At 32.6% G+C, this 26,782-nt stretch overlaps 1 protein-coding gene across 1 annotated transcript; it reads left to right on the top strand.

Annotated features, from left to right (window-relative positions):
• The first annotated feature begins 1,115 nt into the window (after positions 1-1,115).
• On the top strand, positions 1,116-25,200 carry LOC108473761 (uncharacterized). The gene is made up of 5 exons (XM_017775503.1): positions 1,116-1,120; positions 23,243-23,463; positions 23,536-23,641; positions 24,920-25,012; positions 25,104-25,200. Exons 1-5 carry the CDS (start codon positions 1,116-1,118, stop codon positions 25,198-25,200), a joined length of 522 nt encoding a protein of 173 aa, XP_017630992.1.
• Positions 25,201-26,782: the final 1,582 nt, after the last annotated feature.

Here is a 26,782-nt window from a genome sequence, read left to right as displayed (position 1 = left end):
TTCATAACTAAAAAGGAAACCATCTCAGAAGAATAACAAATACAAAACATAAAGAAAACCCAAAACTCTTGAAAGAGAAATTGAGGGGAGATCTTCAGTCTTGATGATGAATCTGGCTTCTGAAATGGGACAATCGGCTTTCTTCGAGTAATTCCTTCCTCTCTCTCCGTGTTTCCTCTTTTCTTCCTCCTCTAGGGTGTATTTATAGGCTTTGGAATGCCTAAGAACCCTCGAAATTAGCTTTTTTTGAATTGGACTCAACTTGGGCTCGGCAGGGACATGCTCGTGTGACACACCTGCATGAGTCGTGCTTCGATTCTGCCAAATTGACACGGCCGTGTGGTCTGCCCATGTGAGGAAGTTCAGGCCGTGTTGATTTAGTACTTTGGCCCATTTTCTCCGTGTTTGGCTTGTTTCTCGTTCCTTTCGCTCTCCTATGCTCTTCTAAGTATAAAACATGAAATTAAAGGATTAAGAGCATCAAATTCACCAATTCTAAGGAAAAATCATCCATAAAATGTGTTAAGCATGGGGTAAAAATATGTATAAATTACGGTTTATCATACCTAAAGTTAGCTAGTACCTTAAGTTGTTAAAACTTTAAAATTTGGTTAATGGTTATTTAATAACTCGTCAAATAGAGACTTTTTTGAAAGGCAAACCTAGGAAGAGCATAGTGATCAATGAAGGGTTGAGGTATCCAAAGACTATGTTTCCTAGTTCTTATGGTGGGAGCACAGGATATTCTAAACCAATTCACCAGGTTCCTAAATCTTTTAGTTCCAATGGTAGACTACAAACAACAAGGGGGTCTGTTGTTAGCTCTAAACTGCCAACTAAGTCATTTTCTCAGGCAGAAATGGGTGATAAGAGGAAAAAAAGGTCTCTGTTTTTGGTGTTCTACTAAATACATTCCAAGTTACAGGTGTAATAAGGCACATCTCTATCAACTGGTAATTAATCCTTTGACAGACACTATGGAATTGTTGAATGGAGTGAATAGTAAGGAATTTCAAGATTGTCCTGAGCAGCTAGATGTGGACGATTATGAGGCACATTCTTCTTCTTCAGCCCTTTCACTACATGGACTGCAAGGCACTTAAGGCCATCAGACTATGAGGTTAGCAGCTCAAATTGATTAAGTAGAAGTAATCCTTTTGGTGGATACAAGAAGTACACATAACTTTATCGATTTTTAACTGGCTAAATGATTGAAACTGTTACTAGAACTAACAGATAGACTAAAGGTGCTTACTGCTAGTAAGGGAAATTTGTTCACTCAGGGTTTATGTAGATAAGTCACTTAGGATGCCCAATGTTATGAGTTCACTACAAATTTTCTGGCCCTACTTGTCAAAGGTTGTGATTTGGTGCTTGGTGTTCAATGGTTATTATCGATAGGCTTAATTATATGGAATTTTGGCCTTTTAACCATGCAATTTCCACACCAGGGACAATAATATATTCTCAAGGGTATTCTACTTGGTGTTCTTCAGTTGGTATTTGGTGATCAGTTATCCAAGAGCCTCATCATGATGATCACTTGTCTTATGCTATTCTTGGCTTGCGCTCAAATGTCACTGTCCTTACGATAGACCACATTGAGTCTAAACATATAAAACTTTCTGTTGGAATTTGATGAAGCTTTTTAGTCTTCTAATGGCCTTCCCCCACATAGGTCACATGACCATCAAATACCCTTGCTAGATGAGACCAAGGTAGTGAGAGTGAGACTTTACAGATATCATGTTATACAAAAGATTGAAATTGAGAAATTGGTTCTAGAAATGTTGCATACAGGTGTGATTAGTGACAACAATATCCTTTTTGCATCTCCCATTTTCATGGCCAAGAGAAAAGATGGGAGCTAGAGCATGTGTGTTGACTATAGGCAGCTCAACTAGCTCACCATCAAGGACAAGTTTCCTATACTAGTGATTGAAAAACTTTTGGATGAGTTAGGAGGGGCAATATTTTTCTCCAAATTGGACCAAAGGTCAGGATATCATCAAGTTCAAATGTGGGAGCAAGACATTCATAAAATTTCTTTTAGAACCCATGAAGGACACTATGAATTCTTGGTCATGCCCAGTCATACCCTTTGGCTTAACCAATGCCCCTTCTAGTTTCCAAGCTTTGATGAATCAGGTCTTTAAGCAGTTCTTCAAGAAGTTTGTGCTAGTCTTCTTTGATAACATACTAGCGTATTCTAAGGACTGAAAAGACCATTTGAGTCATTTAAGAGAAGTTCTTCAACTGTTGAGAGCCAATCAGTTGTATGCCAAACAGTCAAAGTGCAACTTTGGTACTACACAGGTGGAGTACTTAAGTCATGTTATTGCTGCTAGTATTGTTAGTATGGACAAGTCCAAGGTTGAAAAGTTACTCACATGGCCTGTGCCTTAGTCACTGAGGGACTTGTGAGGATTTCTCGGGTTATTTGGCTATTATAGGCGTTTTATTAAAGGGTATGGGGTTATAGCTACTCCCCTTACTACACTTCTTAGAAAGGGGGTTCCTTGGCAGTGAACATGTGTTGCTCATTCAACTTTCTAACAACTCAAGAATGTAACCTATCAGGCGCTAGTGTTGGTTCTTCCTGATTTCACAAAGGAATTTTGTGTAGAAACCGATGCTTGTAGATAAAGGGTGGGAGCTATTTTACAACAAGAAGGTAGACCTATAGCCTTCTTTAGTAAGGCCTTTGGTGTCAAACATCATTTTTGTCCATATATGACAAGGAAATTGCAACAACCCTAACTCGTATCTATCGTCAGAATAGGGTTTCGAAGTATTACTGAGTAACCATAATCTAAATCATTCATTTTCAAACATTTCAAAAATCTTAATGTAATTCATCATAAACATGCATAACGTCCCTCATTGAAGCCTTAGAGGCCTAAAAATCACTTTAAAAGTTTTCGGGACTAAATCAGTAACATTTAAAAAATTTAGGAAAAAGTTAAAAAAATTCAACTGCAAAGGTCACATGGCCGTGTCCTAGCTCGTGTTTATGCCCGTGTAACTCACTGACTTGGGTCACACGACTAAGCCACACGTCCGTGTGCTAAGCTGTGTAACCCTTGAAATGGCCTTACACGCCCGTGTACTAGCTGTGTGATAGCCAAGTCACACGCTCATGTGTCTAGCCGTGTGGACCTAAAATGTGCTTTAAACGGAGAAAATGGGCCAAAGTACATAATCAACACAGGCTGACCTCCTTACACGGGCAGACCGCACGGCCGTGTCAATTTGCCAGGCTCGAACACGGCCTGAAGTAATCGAACATGGGCTTGTCACACGGACGTGTCCCTGCCGAGCCCAAGTTGAGTCAAATTTGAAAAAAGCTAATTTCGAGGGTTCTTAGGCATTCCAAAGCCTATAAATACACCCTAGAGGAGGAAGAAAAGATGAGACACGGAGAGGGAGGAAGGAATTACTCGAAGAAAGCCGATTGTCCCATCTCAGAAGCCGAATTCATCATCAAGACTGAAGATCTCCCCTCAATTTCCCTTTCAGGAGTTTTGGGTTTTCTTTATGTTTTGTATTCGTTATTCTTCTGAGATGTTTTCCTTTTTAGTTATGAACTAAATCCCCTAAATACCTAAGGGGAATGAAACCTAAGACGAATCTTGTTATTATTTTCTGAATTGTATGATAAATATTTAACTTGTTCTTAATTATGTGTTCTTAATTCTTGTTTTGATATCCCAGGATATTGATTCAAGATAAGCTCTTATTCAGAGAAGGAATAGACCTTATCTAAGAATACATTTGTCATAATTAAGCGGAGTTGAATGCGCGTCTAGAGATAGGGTGACAAGATTTTGCCAGATTAAGGTGAAACCTAATAAGGGGATCCATAGATCGAGTTAATGCAACCCTAGGGTGTTAATTAAAGAAAAGTCTCAATTATTCAATCTAGGGATTAGATATTATTAGTCTTGAATAGGGATAATAACAGAACTTAGGGATCTCTACGAAACAAGTTAAATGAATAAATCGTCCGCTTCGAAGCCAGAATAACAAGTAAAGTCTAGGTGGATTTTTCCTTAGGTATTGTCTTAATTCAATCATTTTCCAAAAGTAATCCCCCAATTCTACTTTCTGTGAATTGTTAGTTTAGATAATTAGTTAGTTAAAACAAAACCCCCTTATTTTTAGGCTAGATAATAAAAAGACAGTCATTACTAGTACTTTTAATTTCTTTGGGTTCTACAATCCGCTCTTGCTAAAACTATACTACTGTTCGATAGGTACACTTGCCTACATCGTGATAATAGTTAGTTTCAAGAACGATTCATTATAAGTATTTAAAACCTGTCACACGAAAATTGCGATCAAGGTATCAAATTATTAATAAAATACTTAAAGCATGTCTTTTAGGAAAAAGAATCTGGTTTAAAAGACTTACAAAGAGGTTATGAAATTGATCAGAATCCCTTGTTATTTCAAAGGGACTAATTCCTCCATAAGATCCTGATAGATGTCAGATCTAAATCGAGCTTGCAGCCCTCGGGTACAACCTTCCCAAGACAATTGGTGTAAACCTTTTTGCCTCTGTGCAAAAAAATGATGGCAATCCAAAGCCTTGCCCTCCAAATGCAACATAACCGACTGAACCTTAACATCATCCTCAACCCCCTCTGCTTTAAAGAACTGCTCTAGTTTAGACCACTAACCTTTGAAATCCTTACCATCAAAATAAAGACAATCCAATTTAAACTGCTTGATCTTTGGCTCCACATTATTGAAATGAGAAAACAGACTTATGGGCTCCATTTCTGACTTCGGAGAAAGTACTAAGGACTCTAGGGGAGGAAATCCAGAAGGTGACTCTCCTAAAAGTCAGTTCCCTTTGCTTTAACCTGAGTTCCCAACTCCAACGTGTTAAGGTTAACTTAGGAATTGCTCGAGCAGTGAATACAGCTTGGACCTCATGTCACCCTTGAATCCTTCTTGGAACTCCTTGAATCGTGAATCAATTTTAGCATCAATATCCACCCTTAGCGGAGACAATTCCTGTTGAAGCTGACTCATCTATTTTTGTAGTCTAGTAGTGACTCTATCAGTGGCCATGGATCTTGTTGGAGCTCTGATACCCTTGTAACATATCAAATTCTCAAAAGAAATTTAGAGAAGAAAGAATAGAGAAATTTCAAGAGAGAATGAGAGAGAATAGAGCAATTGATTCATTTTTCTTTTTATAACTGCTTCAAGTGTCCCTTACTCATGATAAAAGAAGGAAAAAAACCAGTAATAATGTAACACCCCTTACCCGTATCCATTGTCGGAATAGGGTACGAGACATTACCGGAGTTTACTGAACATTTTCAGATAATTTCTAAGTCATTTATTATTAATATTTTGAAAATAATCATAACGCTCTCTCTGGGCCCTCAAGTCCAAAACATACATTAGAAATCAACCGAAATAAAATCGGATCATAGAAAAAATTTCGCAAAATCTTAAATTATATTTTCATCTAAGTATTTACCATTTCAATGCTCCTTATAATTAAACATGTTACCATTCAGTCAATAGCTTAATACTTGTCTAAACGTCAAAAACAACATTGTTAGTATTCTTGCACATATTTCATATAAATTCAACATTGATATACCTATTTTCTCAACATATCACACTTGAGTTTAATAATAGTCTCAACTTACATAATTTCCTTGTATTAACATATCAAAGATAATTATATATGTACATGTCACAAAATATATTATTCTCTTATTGTTTCTTCATAAGCATATATTATTCATTTCATTATATCAATAGTTCATGTACCATCATTTCCTTATATTCTATGTATATTTATTTGGTAATAGTTCGTATTAAACTCAACATAAATTAAATTCCATGTACCTATACTTATTTCATTTATCTATCTTCTTAATTATTTCATACAACTATTTTGTACATATATTTCTATATGACCAATTCCTGTAAACATTTCACACAACCATTTTGTATAACCAATTCATATAACCATTTGTCATCTGGTACATATTACCTGAATATTAGTTGATCAACAGATATATTGGCATCTCTCTTCCACAATCTTGTTTATCTTCGACATGATGCCATAGTATCTTTCAACTATGGTCTTACTTATTTTCTGTCATGTTGCCATGGTATCTTTCAACCATGGTCTTATGCATTTCATGTCACGTTGCCATGGTATCTTTCAACCATGGTCTTACACATTTCATATCATGTTGCCATGGTATCTTTCAACCATGGTCTTACACATTTCATTTCAGAGAGCACACTCCCGCGAACCTCATCCTTACAGATGGGATTACCGGTCAGGCTAAATCCTCGTAATATAAACTCATAGAGTATTGCCTGGATTACCGGTCCAAAGCTAAATCCCTTGCAACGACAATTACTTTAATGAGCTTGGATCTGAATTACCAGTCCAGGCTAAATTCAGACCTTAATTTGGATTACCTGTCTAGACTAAATCCATTTTACACATATTCTTCGGGAGGGTTATATCAGGATAGGATCACCCGTCCGGGCTAGATCCTTTTTACAGTCTCGAGCTATTTAACAGAGAGCTCATAAAGAGCCATATAGGGAAGCTAATCCGGGCTATAACGGGAAACTCAATAGAGCCGAAATCAGGTAGTTCACAAAGAACCATATCGTGAAGCTCACGAAGAGCCTATCGAGAAGCTCCGGATAGCCATATATCGGGAAGTTCAAGCGAGCACTATCGGGAGGCTCACAAAGAGCCTATCGGGAAGCTCACGAAGAGCTGTATTTCGGGACGCTCTAAAGAGCTACGGTGTGTCCACAATACATGCTGATCACAACCTATCGGGACGCTCCGAAGATCTATAACGGGAAGCTCATAAGAACCATATAACAGGGAGCTCGAAAGAGCTAATATCGGAACGCTCTTTCGAGCTATGGTGTGTTTGCAACATATACAGAACTACAACCAATTCGGGAAACTTACATCCATAGATTTTCTTTTGTTCAACGGGATGTATCATTTTATCGGGCATTATCAAATATATCCATATCAATTTCATATGCATGACAAAAATAAAATTCACAAGTATGATATTTAATTCAAGCTTATAATTATGCATAATTCTATTACACGAACTTACCTGACTAAATTACAAAAATACCAAGATTCAGGGGCATTTTGATAATTTTTTTTTCATTTTCCTCGATTTTTCACCCAATCTTAAATTGAAAATTTCATTCAATTTGTTAATTTAGATAATAAAACAATTCATTCTCTTCAATCTGGTCATTTTTGATATTTTTACAAAATTACCCGCTGAAGTTTTACTTTTATTCAATTTAGTCCTTAAGCCTAGAACATACAAATTAGCCATGCTAGCTGAATATTCATATATATTTTCCTCTTACTCCTCTCCATTCCACATCCTTAAAGTATATAACACACTTGTAAGTAACATCATCTATAATTTTTATTATTTATTTTTATGAATATTCAAGCTGTCCATCTATATCATAGTCACTAAATTATTTATATCTAGAGCTATAGAACTCAAAATTAAGATTCGCTAATTTTTCTTGAAACTAGACTCATATATCTTCTTACCATAAAATTTTCATAATTTTTGGTTTAGCCAATAAGTACAGTTTATTCTTTAAATTTACCCCTGTTCTGTTGTTTGAAAGTTCTGACCCTTCTTCACTAAAATTAATTATCTCTTCGTACAGAATTCGAATGATATTCCTGTTTATTTATATTGAAACTAGACTCATTCAGGATTCTAAAAATATAAATTTAATCCCATAATTATTTTTATCCAATTTTTGATGATTTTCCAAAATCAGAACAGGGGAACCCAAATTCATTCTGACCTTGTTTCACAAAAATCATTATATCTCATTATTTACAAATCCATTGTTTACACCGTTTCTTCTATGAGAAACTAGATTCAATAAGATTTAATTTCATAATTTTTTCATCTTACAATTCGATTTCTACAATTTATGGTGATTTTTCAAAGTTAGTCTACTGCTGCTGTCCAATATTGTTTTAGTGCAAGTTATTTATTACCATTCTTCCCCAGAACTTTAATAAATAACAATTTCATCCCTACTCAATTAGCCTCTCAATTGAGCTGATTTTTCTCAATTAATACTTTTTTCTATCACCTTAAACTACTTTACAACTTTTGGAAATCATAATTTCGGCACTAGACTTTAATTCCAAACATTTTCACAATTAGGTCCTAAAATCAATTTCCATCAATTTTACTTAATAAAATTATCTTATATCAAAATTAAAGCTTCAATTCTATGTTTATTCATCATATGCTTCCAGAACTCATCCATAATAACTTTAAAAATTAGTCCTTCAACATAAAACTTATGAATTACTTTACAATTCAATCTTTATTTCATTTCTAACTTGAATTTCTATCAATTAAACCTTTATTTCATCATTTTACTCAACATGAACATTATCTAGAAATCTAATAACTTTCAAAATATCAACTCATTTTATCAAAATCTTATTCCAAAGCTTCTAAAACATCAAATTTAAGTAAAAAAGGCTAAATTGACTTACCTATTAAACTTCCAAGCTTCACACCTTGAATTTTCCCTTTTCTTCTTTCTTTTCTCTTTTTCTTTCTTTCCTTCCCCTGCTCTCTGTTTCATTTGCTTTGTTTCTTCCTTTCTATTCTCTTTCTTTTTTTCTTTTTTTATATATGTATACACACATGTATTTATACTTAAATAGTAAGTATTATTTATTTATTCATGTGTATATTATTAGTACATTTGTATCCATTTATAACCATACATTTGTCATTATTTAATATATTTATCATATAAAATCTTATAATATAATTATTTAATTAATAAATATCTTTTATAAAATAATAAATATCTATTTAATATCTAATACATGTTTTACAAATGTATGTATTTTTATCCATACACTTATATATTTTATTCATTATACATTTGTCTTTGTACTAATTTATTTATCATATAAATATCTTATAATATAATTATAATAAATTAATTTAATATCATTTATTAATAAATATATATATTTTATAATTTGAAATCTAAGTAAAAATCTTAGATTTTTACTTTATATGTCGCCTCACTTATGCTAAATGGCTTAATTCTCATTTTGGTCCTTTTATTTTCTTTTAATCTATAATTAAACTTTCACACTTTATTCAATTTAATCCTTTTATCAATTATCTTTAATTATGCTAAATTCACTTAATTAAACTCTAATTAATCACTCAATTAACTTTTAAATATTTTTGATAATTATTTACGGATCTATTTTTCAGTAATAGAGACTCGAAAATACACTTTTTCGATTATCAGTAAAATTTAGGTTATTACAAATAACCTAGCAATGGTTAACTTAAACGGAGCATTTTATGCTAATAGTCTAAGCTAAACACATTGTTTCATTAAACAATCTCAAACCCCCCTTGAACGCATCGTTTCATTATTACAAATAAAACAGAATAAAAAAGCAACTAACATAACAGCCATGCAAAAACGTAATTAATGGTAAGGAAACAACCAACAATGAAGCAAAAAGAAATATTTATGAAGCACTTAGTAGATCAGACTTCACACTATTTTTAGGCTATCAATCTAGCAAATGCTTCAAAAAATGCCAATGGTATGTATGTATATATCAATGAAAAACTCCATAAAATTCCTGAACTTTTTCTTAGTCTCCTATGTGAACAAAGTGTAATGACCCAAAATTCACAGGTACCGGAAAAGTGAGTTATAGGGCCTTTGTCTTAGTGAAATAAGTTCGAAAATATTTATTAAAAATATTTATGAGCCTGGTGGTGTGTCTAATTAGGTTTTAATTAAGTGAATTTAACTTAATTTAGAGTAATTAGTAAAAAGGACTAAATTGAATAAGGGTAAAATTTTAATTCTAAAGTAATAGAAAATTAAAATGATTAAAATAATAATTAAATCATTTACAAAAGTTGAGGCGGCATATATGTATTAGAATATAAGATTTTATTTAGGTTATATATAAATATTATATATAATTATTAGAATTATTAGAATCTAAGATTTTATTTAGGTTATATATAAATATTATATATAATTATTATAATTATTAATTAATATTATGGTTTTATGTTAGATTATTATTAGTATTATTATTAAATAGATTAAATAGAATATAATTGTATGGTAATAAAAGTATACATGTGTAAAAATTATATTGGTACATTTATAATTTAAATATTCAAATTACTTATAATTTAAGTATAAAGATATTTTATAATAATAATTGTATTAATTATATTATGAGATTTTATATAATAAATAAATTAAAGTTATGACAAATGTATGAGGATGATAGGGTACAAATGTAATAATATGTATGTGTACAAATGTAATATATGTAATTGATATTAAAATAGATATTTATTAATTATTATTATGTTAAAGATATTTATTAAATTAAATAAATAAATTATGAGATTTTTGTTTGATAAACAAATTAAATAATGAAAATTTTAATAAAATTATTGGTACAAATATAAAAATATAAGTATGACCAAATTTAATACTAATATTTATTTTTAAATAGATAATTAAAAGCTAATTAAATAAAAAGTAAAGGAAATATAAATAAAAAGAAACGAAAGAAAAGAGAAAGAGAACAGAAGCCATTTCGAAACAGAACCAGAGAAAGAAGAAAAAGAAAGAAAAAAGAGAAAATAGGGTTTTTGAAGCTTGAAGTTAATTTGGTAAGTCAATTAAGTCCTTTTTAGTTAATTTTGATGTTTTAGAAGCTTTAAAGCAATGTTTTATTGAAATTAAGTTGATATTTCAAGAGTTCATAGGTTTTCAAGTAGGGTTTATGTTGGAAAAATTATGGAATTAGGGATTAAATTGAATGAATTCTAAGTTAGAATTGAATAAGAGATTAAATTGTAAAAGAAGTTATAAGTTTTATGTTAAAAGGGATTAAATTGAGAAAAATTCGAAATTAGGGAATTATGCTGAAAATTTAATAGTTAAATTTAAGCTTGGGTGAAGTTTGAATAAAAATAAAGTATGAATTAAATTAGAAAAGTAAGTACAATTATTTAGGATTAAATTGGGAATAAGGTAGGAGTTGTTTAGAAATTCAATTATTTATTATAATTAGTGCTGTAATTAATAGTATAATATTAATTATTTTAATTTCCGTAGTTAACAAAGAATCGAGGTATCACTCAAAAGGGAAAGGAGAGGATTACCGAGGAGTAAATCAAGAATTTTGGTTTGTATTACTATAATTCAAGTTATTTATTATTAAGTATTAAATTTTGAAATTATTTATTTTATAGTAAGTAAATATTGAGGTAAGTAAATTTATTGAATTGAATTTAGAAAATAGAATTGAATGAGAAATACGTGTTAGTATTACTAAAATTTGAATTTAATTATTATTAATTGTTGAATTTTAAGTTAATATGCAAGGTAAGTATTAGTATTAAATTGTATGAAATTAAATTGAATTCTGATTATAAGTGAATAATTGAAATGCATATTTAATTGAGAAGTGAAATTGAATTGAGAAAAAGAATTGAATATCCTATTAACTAGTCGGGCTGAGTTGGATATAATTGGCATGCCATAGGATTGGAAGAGTTCAAAGATACTTCGACCTCAAGTCGATGAGACACTGGGTGTCACTATTTTACTTCGGATAGATTCGATGAGTTACTGGGTACCACTTTACTTCGGCTAGGCCGATGAGACACTGGGTGTCAACTTTGCTTTGAACTATTCGATGAGGCACTGGGTGCCAAATTGGTGTGTTTGGTTGGATCCGTGTATCCGCCAAAGTCTGAGTTTGTTAATAGGGGTAATTAAAAGAATAGTTAAGTTGAATAAAATGAATTGATTGAGCCACTGAAAGAAATGTAAAAATGGAACATGAATTGAAAATGTGATTTTAAATGTAAGTATGAGAATGGAAAGCATGAATTAATAGTTCATGAATTAGACAATGGCTCAACATGAATGTTTATGATTTCAATTGACAAATAGCTAAAATAAAATTGTATGAATATATTGAGAATGGCAAATTTATGTTTGAATTGGTTTAGTAAGTATTAAGGTTAGATGATTTAATTTACATGATTATTATGTTTATAATTTGAATTATGGTAATACCACTGAGTGTAAAATACTCAACGTACGGTTGTTTCCGTGCGCAGGTTAGTAGGTATTCAGAGTCTCGGTTCAGCACCCAGGCGATCCCGACTCCAGCGCAAAACTCGGTAATGTATTCTTCTTTTTGGCAAAAGTGGCATGTACATAGGTGTTAATTTAGTCACTTTAAAATATTATATAATTTTTGTTGTAAAGAATGGTATTTGGTATTTTGGTGTTTAAACTAATGAGATAGTATGAAAATTTACATAATATGCATGGTATAATTGGTGCTAAATTTAGAATGGATGAATGAAATTCTAATTAAATTTTTAATGGTAACATAAATGCTCATAGAGTAAATTTATCAAATTATTGTTATAGGTATGATTTTAATACGATTAAACATGAAATTGCATTGGTTGAAATATTGATTTTGGATTGGTTTCGATTTGAAATTGCAGGGAAGGTTAGATATTTATAAAATGGGTTATATTGAATTTTTTTTTTTAAAAAAGAGACAATTAGTAAAAGTTTATATGAATTTATAATTATACTATAATATGTTCAATAATTATTTGAATATTAATTGTAAATTGTCCGATTGTTTGGTAATGCCTTGCAACCCTGTTCCGGTGACGGATTAGGGTTAGGGGGTGTTACACAAAGAGCTCAAGTTTTGGGAGTTCAAGTCTTCACTAAAACAACTTCAGATTTAATTTCCGTTTGATCTTTGATCTCTTGATATTTCTAGATTCTTTTTCTTGTTCATTGGGGTCTTTTAGTTTGAATTTGATGGGTTAATCAGTTTATTTTATTCTATTTTTTTGCTGTGGCTGCATTTTGAGGATCTTTGATAGATTTACTGTGTTCGTATGATTTGATCCAGGTAATGAAGACAGGGTTTTGATCTAATTAATAATATAAGGGATTTAGATTTTTTTGATTGAAAGGAATTATTGCTAAATTCTGTTCTTTGTCATATTCATTTATTTTTACTGTAGATTACTTTGCTTCAAAGTATGGGCATTGGTATGGAAGTGAACTTTTTTGAACCAATGATCTCTTTTTGGTTTGTAAAATTATGGAGTTATTGTTTACACTAGTGGAATTTGAGTTGTTACTATTTTCCTGCAATTTTACTACAGGTTGTAGATCACATTTCTTACCAATATCATTAAAGATCCCATGAGATTACATAATTCTACCAAAGCAATAGTAATTTTCCATTCAAATATTTATATAAAACAAAATGAGAAAGATCATGGCAAAGAAAAGACCCTGTTTAAAATATCATTGGCGTTACAAAGTAAATAGTGAAATTAGGGAAGATGGCGAGGAAAAAAGTAGAGAAAAGACATGTATAAGAACCCAATTGAAAAGGTTCTCGAGTTATTGCACAATAATTCACTCACTCAAAATATATAATAATAAAAGCCCCTAATTCCAAAATTCTTGGAAGACCAAAACAGGAAAAAGAGTGATAAATAGATCAAAGCAAAGGCAAAGTATACCAACCCTTCCGGTGTCATTCAAGTTAATCAATCAAAATAATAATAATAATAATTTCATTCAAACCTATATAAGGAAAACCATAATTATAATCAAAAAGAAAAAAAGAAACCTTAGGAATTACCAGACTAAAAGAGAAAAGTTAGCGTTAAAAAACTGGTCGACATGCAAAAGAGAGAGAGAGAGAGAGACAGAGAGAGAGACTTTCGCGCCTAACAACTTATCAATGCGAAAACTAGAGAGATTGAGAGAGATATAGTTGTTGGCGCCTTAATTTGATTTGCAATGAACCATAACAATTTCATTCAAACATCTATAAACCCAAATCGTAGCAAACAATCAGAAGGAAAAAAGAAACACTCGAAATCATCTAAGAACCAAGAAAGATTGAGAGAGGTGTTAGTGCCTAAAAACTAGTGCATAATTTGGAAGTGAATTACTTTAATTAACTACTTAATATGCAAAATGACTAAATTGTAAAGTTAGAAAAATTACAAAATCAACAAATTATAACAAATAGCAGTTGGTTGACTTCCTATTGTTAATTAACTTTTGGATTAGGGATTTAAAGCACTTAAACTCCTAAATTGGTTCAAATTTACTTCTCAGTCTCCACTTTACCAATTCAGACAAATTAATCTAATTTATCTCTCAACCTCACTGAACTAACCTAGGACTATCAAATCGGTGCCCAACAAGATCTCCTACCGGTCTCACTTATCTTAATTTTCCCTTAGAGGTGTTAATCCTAAGTTTTGAAGTCTATTCGATTTAGTCCATTTTTTACAAGTTAGTCTTTGTACCAAAAACTAACTAAGAAACACTTCCATTAACCAACCAACATAGATTTAGCTACTCATTTTCATTTTTAAACAAACAACAACCAAGTAAACACCCAAAGTATACATTAATTTAAATACAAGAAATAAGTTTAAGAAAGCTTAGAGTTTTCTTGAAAGAAGCTTGAAGGAGATAACAATGGCAGTGAAGATGATGCACAAGCACACTAAAAATCAAATTTTTATCTAACAAACTAAAAATGGAATTAAGTTATATTAAAAGTTTGGGATGAAAATGAAAATACAATGTAAAGTTCAAGTTCTTAAATGTAAATAACACCTAGCTATAGTAAAACTAACTAACTAACTAACTAACAAAATAACTAAAAATAAAAAAGTAATTAAGTTTAATCATAGTTGAACTCTCTAAACTCTCCCTATATAAAGAGCGCATTGGGTCTTTCTTTTTGACACACTTGAATTCAAGAGAAAGTTGTAGAGAGAAAATTCTCTGAAGAGTTTATTAGAAAAAATTTCTAGAGATATTTTTCTAATTTACAACATGACCCAAAGGTTTGAGAAATTATGAAATTACCCAACTGATAATTTTTGTGAAAAATTTTCTGATTTGAAGCGAGTCCACACTCGGCAAACGTGAGCTTAAGGATAGTAGAGAAGAATACTCGGTCGAAGCGTTCATCCTAGATGAATCGAAAATGTACAATTTTCATTAAGTGTATTAATTTAGATGTCACAACCAAGATCTTGTTTTGGAAAAAAATTTAAAACTCTATTTTCCCTAAATTTATTTTTCCCTGCGTTTTTCAAACCTATTTTTTCCAACAATTGGTATCAGAGTTAGGTTTTGATCTATCTACAAATATAAGCAGATAATTAAAATAAATTTCTCTTATTCTTGAATGATTTGATTACATAGAATGTGACATTCTTTAGATTTTATGCATGTTTTGAGTTATATATGGAATGGATGCGATATTATATATTTATTATATAATTGTTTTTTATTGCTAAGGTTAAGGTTCTTAGGAAATATACTGTGGACTATTATTTCCACTTAGGGTTATTTTTTAAATTCATAGAATTCTTGTGAGTCGGAAACGGAAATAAAATGGAGTGATGACGGTTGAAATCCCAATGAATGTCTTATCATGAAAAACTATGTAATTTTATTTTTTCATTTAGTTTCTAAAAATAGAACCATAGAAACCTTAGCTGTCAATTTTATTTTAATTACCTATCTCCTTATATATTTGTTTTATAATTGTTTATAATATTTATATTATGTAAAATTATAATTGTGATATATATATGAGATGATCCACAGTTGATCGATTAAAAAAATAAGAAGTGTGGTAATGAGAAAATACATGTATCATATTGTTCGATTCACTTCTTTAGGTTATTCGATTACTGGGATAAGTGTGGTAATGAGAAGGTGCATGTCGAGAATTGGCTCTAGCTAGGAAAGACTTGGTTTTTAAGCGGTCAAACTTGCCTCACCTCCTTTTCCCGGGACCCTACCTCATGCACGATTCACATTCACTTCTTCTGTTTTTCCCTTAAAAGAAAAAATGTGGAAATCAAAATTGTTTGTTTTTATGATTGATTGATTCTTGTGAATGAATATTGTAAAATTGCCAAAGCATGCCATGTATGTATTGGAAGCATGTCATCTAGATTAGGTAAAAATGTCACTAGGACTATTGTATGATCATTCTTGAAATTTGAGATAAAAAAAATCTTGCATGTTTTTTAAAATATTGAGTGGGAGAAGGTCTTTGAAGAAGACCTACGGCATCTATTGATGGTCCTTAAGTGATAACATGATAAAGTTTCAAGCTGATTTCTACCTTGGCTGCATCCCAATATAAACTTTGTCATATAGGTTCACTAAATGATATTTCCTTTTAAGGACAACTAGTCATGCATGACTTTCAAAAAGATTGTCTCAAGATGACTCACAAATGAGAGCAAGTTCATGATGGGTGTTGAGTCAATGGTTACACACTCAAGACCATCTCTTATGAAATAGTTTCCTAAGAAATGATATTTAAGCTAGAGATGATGGTCAAACGTTAAACGGTCATTAGTTCTTATGAAGTCTTGAGAATTAAGATTCACGAACTGATTGGATTATGTTCTTGCTAGTTAATCATGGGACCCCAATGCGACATAGTTGATGGGTGTGAGAATAATCATAGCAACGAAAAATGTTTTTTCAAGGTTTTAATACAAGATACATGCATCATACTGCATTCTTGATATGTTGCGGAAATGAAAAATATTTGTTTAATACAAAGATAATAATTAGTGAATCTTTATTTTTTCAGTTCAAATATGTTTCCTACTCCTCTTATTAGCATTCTAACTGAGAATAAATTAAACGGGGATAATTTCTGAGAATAGAAACCAAACTTTTTAATAGTTCTTAGTTGTGAGAAACATAAATTTGTTCTTGATGAAATGTACCCTCCTGAAGCTCAGCTCAATACGAGAAATCACTGGAGAGATTTTGACTCGATTGCTCGATGTTATATGTTAGTGAGCATGAGTAGTGTGTTGCGAGATCAACATGAGAATTTCCGTACTACTAAAGAGATCATGACAAATTTATAGGATTTTCTCTGAGGACAAGTCGCATTGGCTTGATAATCCATTATTAAAATTTTGATAAATTCTTAACAGAAAATCGACACTCCAATCAAAGAACATATGCTTAAGCTTATAGGATTGTATACGAAAGCAGATGAAAATGAGGCTGAACTAGACGTGAACACTCAGAGTGAAATAGTGTTCAAATCCTTAAACAATGAGTTTGTTGGTTTTAGGACCATTTACAACTTGGGGAATAAGGCGCTTACCTTGACTCAGCTTATGAAAGAATTACAATCCTACGAATTGATACTGAATGGTGATAAATCGATTCAGGAGAAACCTAAAGCAAACTTAACTGTGGACCCCTTATCCTCTAAGGGAAAGTAGAAAGCAAAGGGAAAGAAGAAACTGACAAGTTTTTGGTTCCACCTCGTATGGATAGGAAGAAGTCTAATAAGTCAAAAGATCCTAAAAAGGTCAAATGTTTCTTTTGTAACAAGAAATGACATTTTAGATCAAACTGCAATGAGTATTTGGATTACCTAGACAAAAAATGTAAAGGTATGAAACTCTTTACAGTTGAACCTTGCTTAGTGGAAGAATCAATTGACAATCGGGATATTGATTTTGGAGTCACTAACCATGTGTGTGTTTCTTTAAAGGGGTTCAGTAAAACAAGAAGTCTGCGTGATAGGAGCCTCTCGTTGCGAGCAAAAAATGGGAGCTATGTTTCAACTGAAGTAATGGGATAAGTTATTTTACACTTTGATAATTTTAAGAATATTATTTTAATGAATGTATTTATGTACCTCATTTTAAAAGGAATTTAATTTCTGTAACATGATTATTTTATGATGGTTATACCATGACATTCAATAAAGGGATTGCTATTCACATAAATCGTTCTTTAATCTGAAATAGATGGATGTAAAACAATCTTTACTTTAACAAACCAAATAACTACTTAATGCTTCAAACTGAAATAGTGAATTAAAATCTTAAAACCTCTTACTCTAATGGGGAATACCTATGGCAATTAAGACTTGGTCATATTAACCAAGAAATAATCACTAGACTTGTGAAAGATGGTCCCTTAAGTATGCTTAAGAAAGTTAGTCTTCCACAATATGAATTTTACTTGAAAGGTAAAATGACTAAGAGGTCTTTTAATGCAAAAGGTACAAGGCAAACCAACCTTTAGAACTTGCACACACTGATGTATGTGATCCCATGAGCATTAGTGTCTGAGAAAGTTACGATTTTTACATGACTTTCATTGATGACTATTCTCGATATGGATATGTGTATCTAATGCACCAAAAAAGCAAAACCTTTGATACATTTCAAGAGTTTCGTGCGAAAGTGGAAAAACAATTAGGTTTATCCATAAATAATCTTCGGTCTGACCGAGGTGGAGAATACTTGTTCGACAAGTTCTTAGGATACCTCAAAAAGAATGAGATTTTATCCTAATTAACTGCACTGGGCACTCCATAGCAAAACGGCATAGCTAAGAGAAGGAATAGAATCTTGCTTGACATGGTTTGTTCAATGTTAAGCTATTCACAACTCCTTATTTCCTTCTAAGGATATGCGATATAAATGGCTCTGTAACACCCCTAACCCGTCTCTATTACCGAATTAGGGTTATAGAGCATTTCTGTACAAATAAGAAGAAGTAACTTTAATACAGAACAATTATGCAAGCTTAATATCAATCAGTAAGAATTCTTTTTAATTATGGTAAAAAAAAACATACTTACGGGATTTAAACCAAGCTTACTAGACCCTAAATACATTTTGGAAACATTCAAGGGCCAAAACGAAACAAATTAGAAAATTTTGGAAAATGTTGAAAAATTGGGAAAGAGGGGTCACGTGGTCGTGTGGCCAGGCTGTATAACATAACCCAGACCGTGTGAACGTTCAATGTTTGGACACACGAATGTGTCTCAACCCGTGTGCCAAACCGTGTGTGCATTCGATGATGGGTCACATGGCTATGTCTTAGATCGTGTGCCAAACTATATGGACCTACACTTGAAATTTAAAATGACACACGATCGTGTGACAGGGTATGTGCTTTCTTGATAACCCCTAAAACAAGCCATTTCAAAGACCATTTCTTACACACCAAGCCATACCATCTATAGCAACTTTCACATATATAAATCACATTCAAAGACCTCCAAAACATGTCAAAAAAGTCATTCAATAAAAACCTAACCAATGTGCCTTCATTAGACACCACGACCCATCATTTAAACACATCAAATTCAACACCATAAATCCATGACCAAAACATACATCACACACTCACCATTTAGTTACTTATTCTTAAATCATACTTCTTAGTCATACTTCTTTACAAGGCATACATAAGTGACCAAACTCACCTATTAACACAAGCATATAACAACTAATGTTAAGATTTATACTGTAACACCCTCAACCCTTATCCGTCGTCAGAACAAGGTTTCGGAGCATTACCGGACTTTACAAACTATATCCGAAAAATTCACAACCTTTATTATACATATCAAGAAACATTCATATAACACTCATATTGTCCCTTAGATGGGCCCTCAAGGCCCAATATACATTTTAGAAGTAGATCGGGACTAAACCGAATACTCAGGGAATTTTTCCCAAAATCTTAAAAATTTTCTTAGAAGCAGGGGACACATGCCCGTGTGGCTGGTCGTGTGGCTCACACGGCCAAATGACATGCCCGTGTCCCAGGCCGTGTGGGCATTCAATATGAGACATGTGGCCGTGTCCCAGCTCATGCTCCTACCTATGTAATTCTCTGACTTGTACCACACGGCCAACCACACACCCGTGTGCTAGGCTGTGTGCAAAGTGCAGAGGTCACACGGCCAAGCCACAGGCCCGTGTGCTAGGCCATGTGTAAAAACTTGGGCATTCTGTTTTAAAATTTCAAGGTGCAGGGGACACACGGACAAACCACATGCCCATGTGCCAGGCCGTGTGTCACACACGGTCAAGACACATGCTCGTGTTACCCGTATGGACAAAATAAAGCCATTTCCTAGCTTTATTTCTTACCCAAATTTATCATTAACCTACAACAACACTTACACATATATAACAACCAATTCAATACATATTATCCAAGCTAATTGTAATAATTATGTGTGATATATTATCACATACATTCATGTATTTCCAAACTTACCTTAATAGCTCCATTCATTGATTATTAAAAACTACTACTAAATACATGTATACAAACATATACATATGTATCATTCACAACCATGTTTCAAGTTTAACTCTTTTCTAAACCAATCCAATACATGCCATATAAACCATAGGATATTTAAAAAAATCTACCTGAGTAATCTGGATAGTGTAGTCCGATGTGTTGATCCGATCCTCCGAACTCACATTAATCTACAGGAAACATTAAACAACACGAATAAGCTTATTGAAGCTTAGTAAGTTCATAGGCTTTAAAGATAAATCTTACCAAACATATTATAATAAATCATTAAACAAGCATTTCACTAACACTTCCTGCCATTCACAATTTCAAATGATGAATTTACTTGATTGAGCTCAATATTAATAACTACTTAAATTCTATCATTTTAATTTCATATGACACTTACCAATCTTGGTCAAATTACAGAACGTCTTATGGATTTGAGTCCATCGTTTACTTGATACTGTAGTCCAACTATGGTCTTACACATATATTTCCATGGCCCTGGTATGGTCTTACACTCATAATGCCATAACCCAGCTATGGCCTTATCATCAAGATGCCATAGCCTAGCTATGGTCTTACACTTATACATATACTGCCATGGTCCAACCATGGTCTTATGTTCACGGTGCCATAACCCAGTTATGGTCGTTTCACTGAAATGCCATAGCCCAGCTATGGTCTTACATTTAAATATTTCCGTGGTCCAACCATGGTCTTATCCGTCAATTCATCTTATGTCATGGAACGATTGTACTCAATCCTGTGTTCCACTTAATTTCAACATTCAGTTCAAATTTCATATTATTACAATAATCATAAATCAATAACAAAGATATGAAAGAATACATTATATCATTCCTAAATCAACAATTTATCATGAAAGTTCAACCATATGAACTTACCTGGGCCAATTTGTAGAATTTGTTGTAATTCAGGGACTATTAAGCGAATTTCCCTTTTTTTTACGATTTTCTTCAAGATCTTGATCTAAAATATAAAATTATTCATTCATTAGCATCTAATTCAATTATAATTCACTTCATAATCTATACCCTTTAATTTTTAAAATTACACAATTACCCCAATTTTTATAATTTTACAATTTAGTCCCTTATCAATTTTCTCACCAATTGAGCTAATTTTTCTTAATTAACACATTATCTTTTTAAGTTATTTCACAGCCTTTGAAAAATAGAATTTAATTCCAAACCCTAAGATTTAATCTTTTTCACAATTAGGTCCTAAAATCATTTTCTATCAAAATTACTTAATAAAATCATCATATAACAAAATTAAAGCTTCAAATCCATACTAATTCATCATAAAAATCCAGAAATCATCAATGGTAACTTTCAAAATTACCCATACAATAAAAAACTAATGGGATAGATAGTTGGACCTAATTGTAAAAGTCTTAAAAACACAAAAATTATAAGAAAACGGCAAGAATTAAAATCACTTGTAGCAAAAATATGAAAAACCAGCTCAAGAGGACTCTTCAATGACATTTTTGGCTGAAATTTTATGAAGAATTGTCTAGATTTCTTTTAATTGTTATTTTATTTACTTAATTTTGCAAAATTTCCAATTTTACCCTTATTTCACCAAATTTTCGAATTTTTTCTTGCTAATGCCACCTCAGCCATCCCTTTTGGGTTAATTTTCCCTATAAGTCCTCCTTTATTTGTCACTTAAACTATTTAATTACTTTAGCAAATTTTGCACTTTTTTTTCAATTTAGTTCTTTTTAATTAATTAACCATCAAAACGTTAAAATTTTCTAACAAAACTTTAATACTAACTTATTGACACTCCGTAAATATTTATAAAAATATTTACGGCTTGATTTATAAGATCGAGATCTCGGTACCTCATTTTTAACCCAATTTACCTAATAAATTCTTTTAAATCACAAAATTCACTAATTTAAGAATATTTCTAAAATCACACTTGATTCATAAATATTAATTTATTAAATTTTCAAACTTACTCGTCGGATTTAGTGATCTCGAATCACTGTTTTCGACACCACTGAAAATTGGGTTGTTACATATACATTTGCAAATAGGTTAAGCATAGCATTAAACATCTGACATGGTCAAATTAACAATACATTTCTATTCCATTCAAAACATACCAATTCAACCATCCAAAAACATATCAATCAACCATTTCTTTCCTAGCTTCAAAAGTCCATGCACAACCATTAACAAAAGGTATTAAGGCATACAAAAGTTTGACACGACTCGAAACATACCAAATTGACATATAACATTATGCATGCAATTTATAACCATTTCTATATATTCAAAAGTTGTCAAAATAGATTGATGGATAGTGTGATCGTGCTCCAACGTTGATTCTAGTCGTTCGGACTTTTCGATGATCTAAAAAACATAGAAAAACAATTACGTAAGCAACTAGTAAGCTCGTATAAAGGAATTTAAACTTACCGAACATATTAAGTTAAACAACCAAACATACTTTCCTTACAACATATGCCAAATTTCCTTCTCTATACACACAACCTCACCAGATTAGTAAGTGTATCATTCACATGTAATTCAAATCAAAGCATGGCATGTAACATATCAAGTATTTCAACTTTATAATGCATTGCTCATAAAACATAAACAAGTAAACAAATTTGATATATCATTCCTTCAATATTTGTTCATTTAACAACTCACATTTCCATTTTAAGTATTCATTTCAAATGTCTCTTTTTACATATATCTATCTATATAAACATTTCATATAACACTGCATCTAATTATTTCCATATATCTGATTCACATAATAATTTCGTTTATCTGTCTTCGTATAACTAAAACTATTCTGTACATCTATTTCTATATAATCAATTCTTATAATCATTTCACATAACTATTTTATACAACTAATTCATATAATCATTCGTCATCCCACCAATCTCAAGTGTCGCCCCTTACGACACCTCCGCATCTCTCAACCCAACTTGCCGCCGCAATCCTCCTCTTCCTTCTCCTCTTCTCCCTTCTCTCGGTTCCGCCATCGAGAACGGTGTCATTTGGGACAGTGTTTACTTCGTCCGGATTGCTCAGTGCGGGTATGAATACGAGCAGTGCTACGCGTTTCTGCCCTTATTGCCGGCTTGTATTTTTGCCTTTTCGCCAACAGGTCCGCTATTTGAAGAATTAGAGGTGTATTTATTTGGGCTTTTTTTTTTTTAATTGTGCTGTAACATTGCAGTTTTCGCGCCATTGGATACGATTATCAGTTATAGAGCAGTGTTGGCGTTGTCTGGTTATGTTGTTTGCAATGTGGCGTTTATTTTCACGGCGATGTACTTTTACAGGTGAATTTTCATTTCCGGCTACTTGATCCCAGAAATGTTTTTGATATTATTTTTATTTTATTGGTTTGTGTTGTGAGGTACTAAATGGTTTTGCTTACTAATTCAAGGATTAGGTGCACCCGCCATTGAGCCAAATGCTCAGTTGTGCTACAAAGTATTAGGTTTAGTATCATAATAATCCCTTATGATTCGCCTTTTTTTTATTTTGGGTGTGTCCATTTATACTGTCCCTTATAGTTTTTAAATTGATAATGAAGAATAGGGAAGGTTAATTCTTTGAAAGTTTTCAGTGTTCTAAATAAGCAAATTGGAGTGTACATGTGACATGTAGGTGATAACAGAACTCAGTTTTTGACTCTTGTGTAATATCGATAACTTGTTTAGTATAAATGCAGGTGTTGTATTGTTTTCCTGAAAGGTGATCGGAAATCGGCATTGGAAAAATTGACTAATTAAGACATCATATTTTAGGAAAGGAAAATTTTTCGTAGATGATGGCTGCTGTTATAAAGTGCCAAAATTTTCTTTCAACAAAATCTCTGCCTTCTTTCTCAATGTCAATCTATTATTCTTCAATGGGAGCTGTCCTTGACCATATCAAGCTTTAAGATCAGCCGCTTGCATGTTTTAATACGTGCAGACTTTTGAAGTTTCAACTAACATATTAAGAGAAGCCATCTCATGTAGTATTGCTTTGATCACTTAGTACTTCCCTTGTTATTCATGAATTTGAAGGGGTGGAGCTGGCATTTTTCTCATAAAAAAGTTATATATGTGAATTTAATATCTGATTTCAGTTTTATGAATTCATATATTCTTAAGAGGAGTTCCACATCTCTCCTTTCATTTGGAATGAAAATTTGAAAATTTTATAATGATTGCCTGTTTATTATGTTATCTGAATGGATTTTCTACATTTAAAGTTGAGGTTTCTCCATATGCGATACTATATAAAATCAATCTTAATTGGACAATGTTTAGAGTCATATTTTGAGACAATCTTATCTTCCTGGTAGTGGCCTGAAATATGGGTATCTTCTGTCGTTATGATTTAATTTTTTGATGTTTAAATGCTAACTTTTTTATTATTTGTTTTATCTTGAAGTTGGTACAATTCCCATTGTCGCATTAAGCCCTATATTATGGAATAAGATATAATTGTCTTGCTGTTACTTTTTTTTAAAGTTCCTGTGATGTTGCTTTGCATTCTAGATTTATGGAGAATCATGATATCTTATTTAACTTGGGACTATTCTCCCCATGCTTTTGCTCTAACAGGCTTTCAGTTATTATTTTGAAGGACCCCAATGTTGCATTGCAGGCTTCCATTTTGTTTTGCTTTAATCCAGCGTACATATTCTACTCATCAATGTAATGTTCTCATTTTTTTTCTTCTTATATTGATTTTCAGAAGGTGAAGTTGATTGTGGATTATCCTTTTTGTGTTTTCTTGTGATTGCAGATATTCTGAGAGCTTGTATGCCTTGTTTTCAGTTGGTGGATGCTACTATTTAGTATCTCGTGTAAATAGTATTGTGGTGCTTTGGCTTGCTTTGTAACACCCCAAACTCGGCCTGAACGTTATGGTCGAATCCGGCAATGTCACATGAAAGTGTTTTTGAAAACGCATTAGCCTTAAAATCGTCTCAATTATAAATCTTACTTAGTTTGGGAAAACATGTTTTAATTAATTTGATTTAAAACATTTCATTTGCGCGGAAGCTTTTGAAAACCCAATAAATTTTTAGGAACTATATCGTGTACGAAAACATTAGCTTTTAGGAAAACCGAGTTTATTCTAAAATCCCATAAATAGTTAAAAAAAAAGACCAAATAAAGTCCATAAAGTTTCAAATTACATCAATCAACCTAGAACATAATTTAAAAGAAATAAATACCGGAACTGAATTTAAAACAGTCTAAATATGCGTGACCAGCGTCGAGTCCTCTGTTGCACCAAATCGTCAATTCTGGGGATTACTTACACAAATTAAACAGAAGAGGGTGAGTTTTTGCAAACTCAGTGTGGAATCCCTTCAAAAAATATACACAATAGCAGAAATCATGCAGACATCCAAATATCAGATAACTCAAGCCTGAGCCTTTTACAGAACCGGTGTGAACCCTAGTCCACTCAGATACAGAATTAGATATGAACGGGCCTTAGCCCTTCTCAAATATATCATGCATAATACAGCAGAATAATAAAGTCCTACCCATCAGTCTCTATACACTAACTCCGTCCAACCTTACACACTATATGGGGATAAAATCGACCGCCCCATCCCTACACACCATGTTGTACCGAAATACAGCACATAATCAGATATTTGCTGCTGTGTTGCCAGAAATCAAGCTTAAGAGCCTTTCAGAATACTTCTTCCATATACAAATAACCCAACCCTGGTGCAATGCAACATACAATACATGACGTGCAAATATGCAGTAAACAGATCATACATGTTAAGAGTAACATACTAGTGCACATATATCACATAGTCAGATCACGTAATCAGGGGTCGAGTAACTCTTACCGACCCTACCATAGGTCCCAGTCGACTTGAGCAACCCGAGTAACCTTTCAGAGTATCTCAAAAAATTAGGCTCATACAACCATGTGGCCTGCCCGTGTGGGCCCACACAGCCCAAATTGGCATTAGTTGTGTGGATCACACGGTTTGACCCAGAATTTCACACGCCCGTGTGAGCCCACACGACCCAATTGGTTGAGCTCGTATCTCGTACACGGCCTCATTGACCATCACACTGCCGTGTCATGCGTCTATGTCACGCACGCATGGCCTAGTTCGTCGATCACACGCCCGTGGCTGCCACACAACCTACCACACGGGCGTGTGGTCGCCCGTGTGGCGTCGACAGTTTTATTTTTTTAGATTTCGCTGATTCTCGTTTTCTGTGTTTCTGAGTACACACCTGTGTCTATATTGATGCCTAAACACTCCCGAGCACTCCAGAATCTAAAATCGACAATCCAAAGCCCAATTTCAGTCACTTAAATCGTCTTTCAATAAAAAACATAGCAATGCTGACCATTGATACTCTATCACAAGCTCACCTTCGATTGAGACGAAGACTTCGCACCCTTAAAACGATAATGGCTGATCTCCAGCCCCTCGACCA

Source organism: Gossypium arboreum, chromosome 10, assembly GCF_025698485.1.
Source record: "Gossypium arboreum isolate Shixiya-1 chromosome 10, ASM2569848v2, whole genome shotgun sequence".
NCBI lineage: Eukaryota > Viridiplantae > Streptophyta > Magnoliopsida > Malvales > Malvaceae > Gossypium > Gossypium arboreum.
The sequence above is the reverse complement of the archived record's forward strand: the minus strand, read 5'-3'. Positions and strand labels throughout refer to the sequence as shown.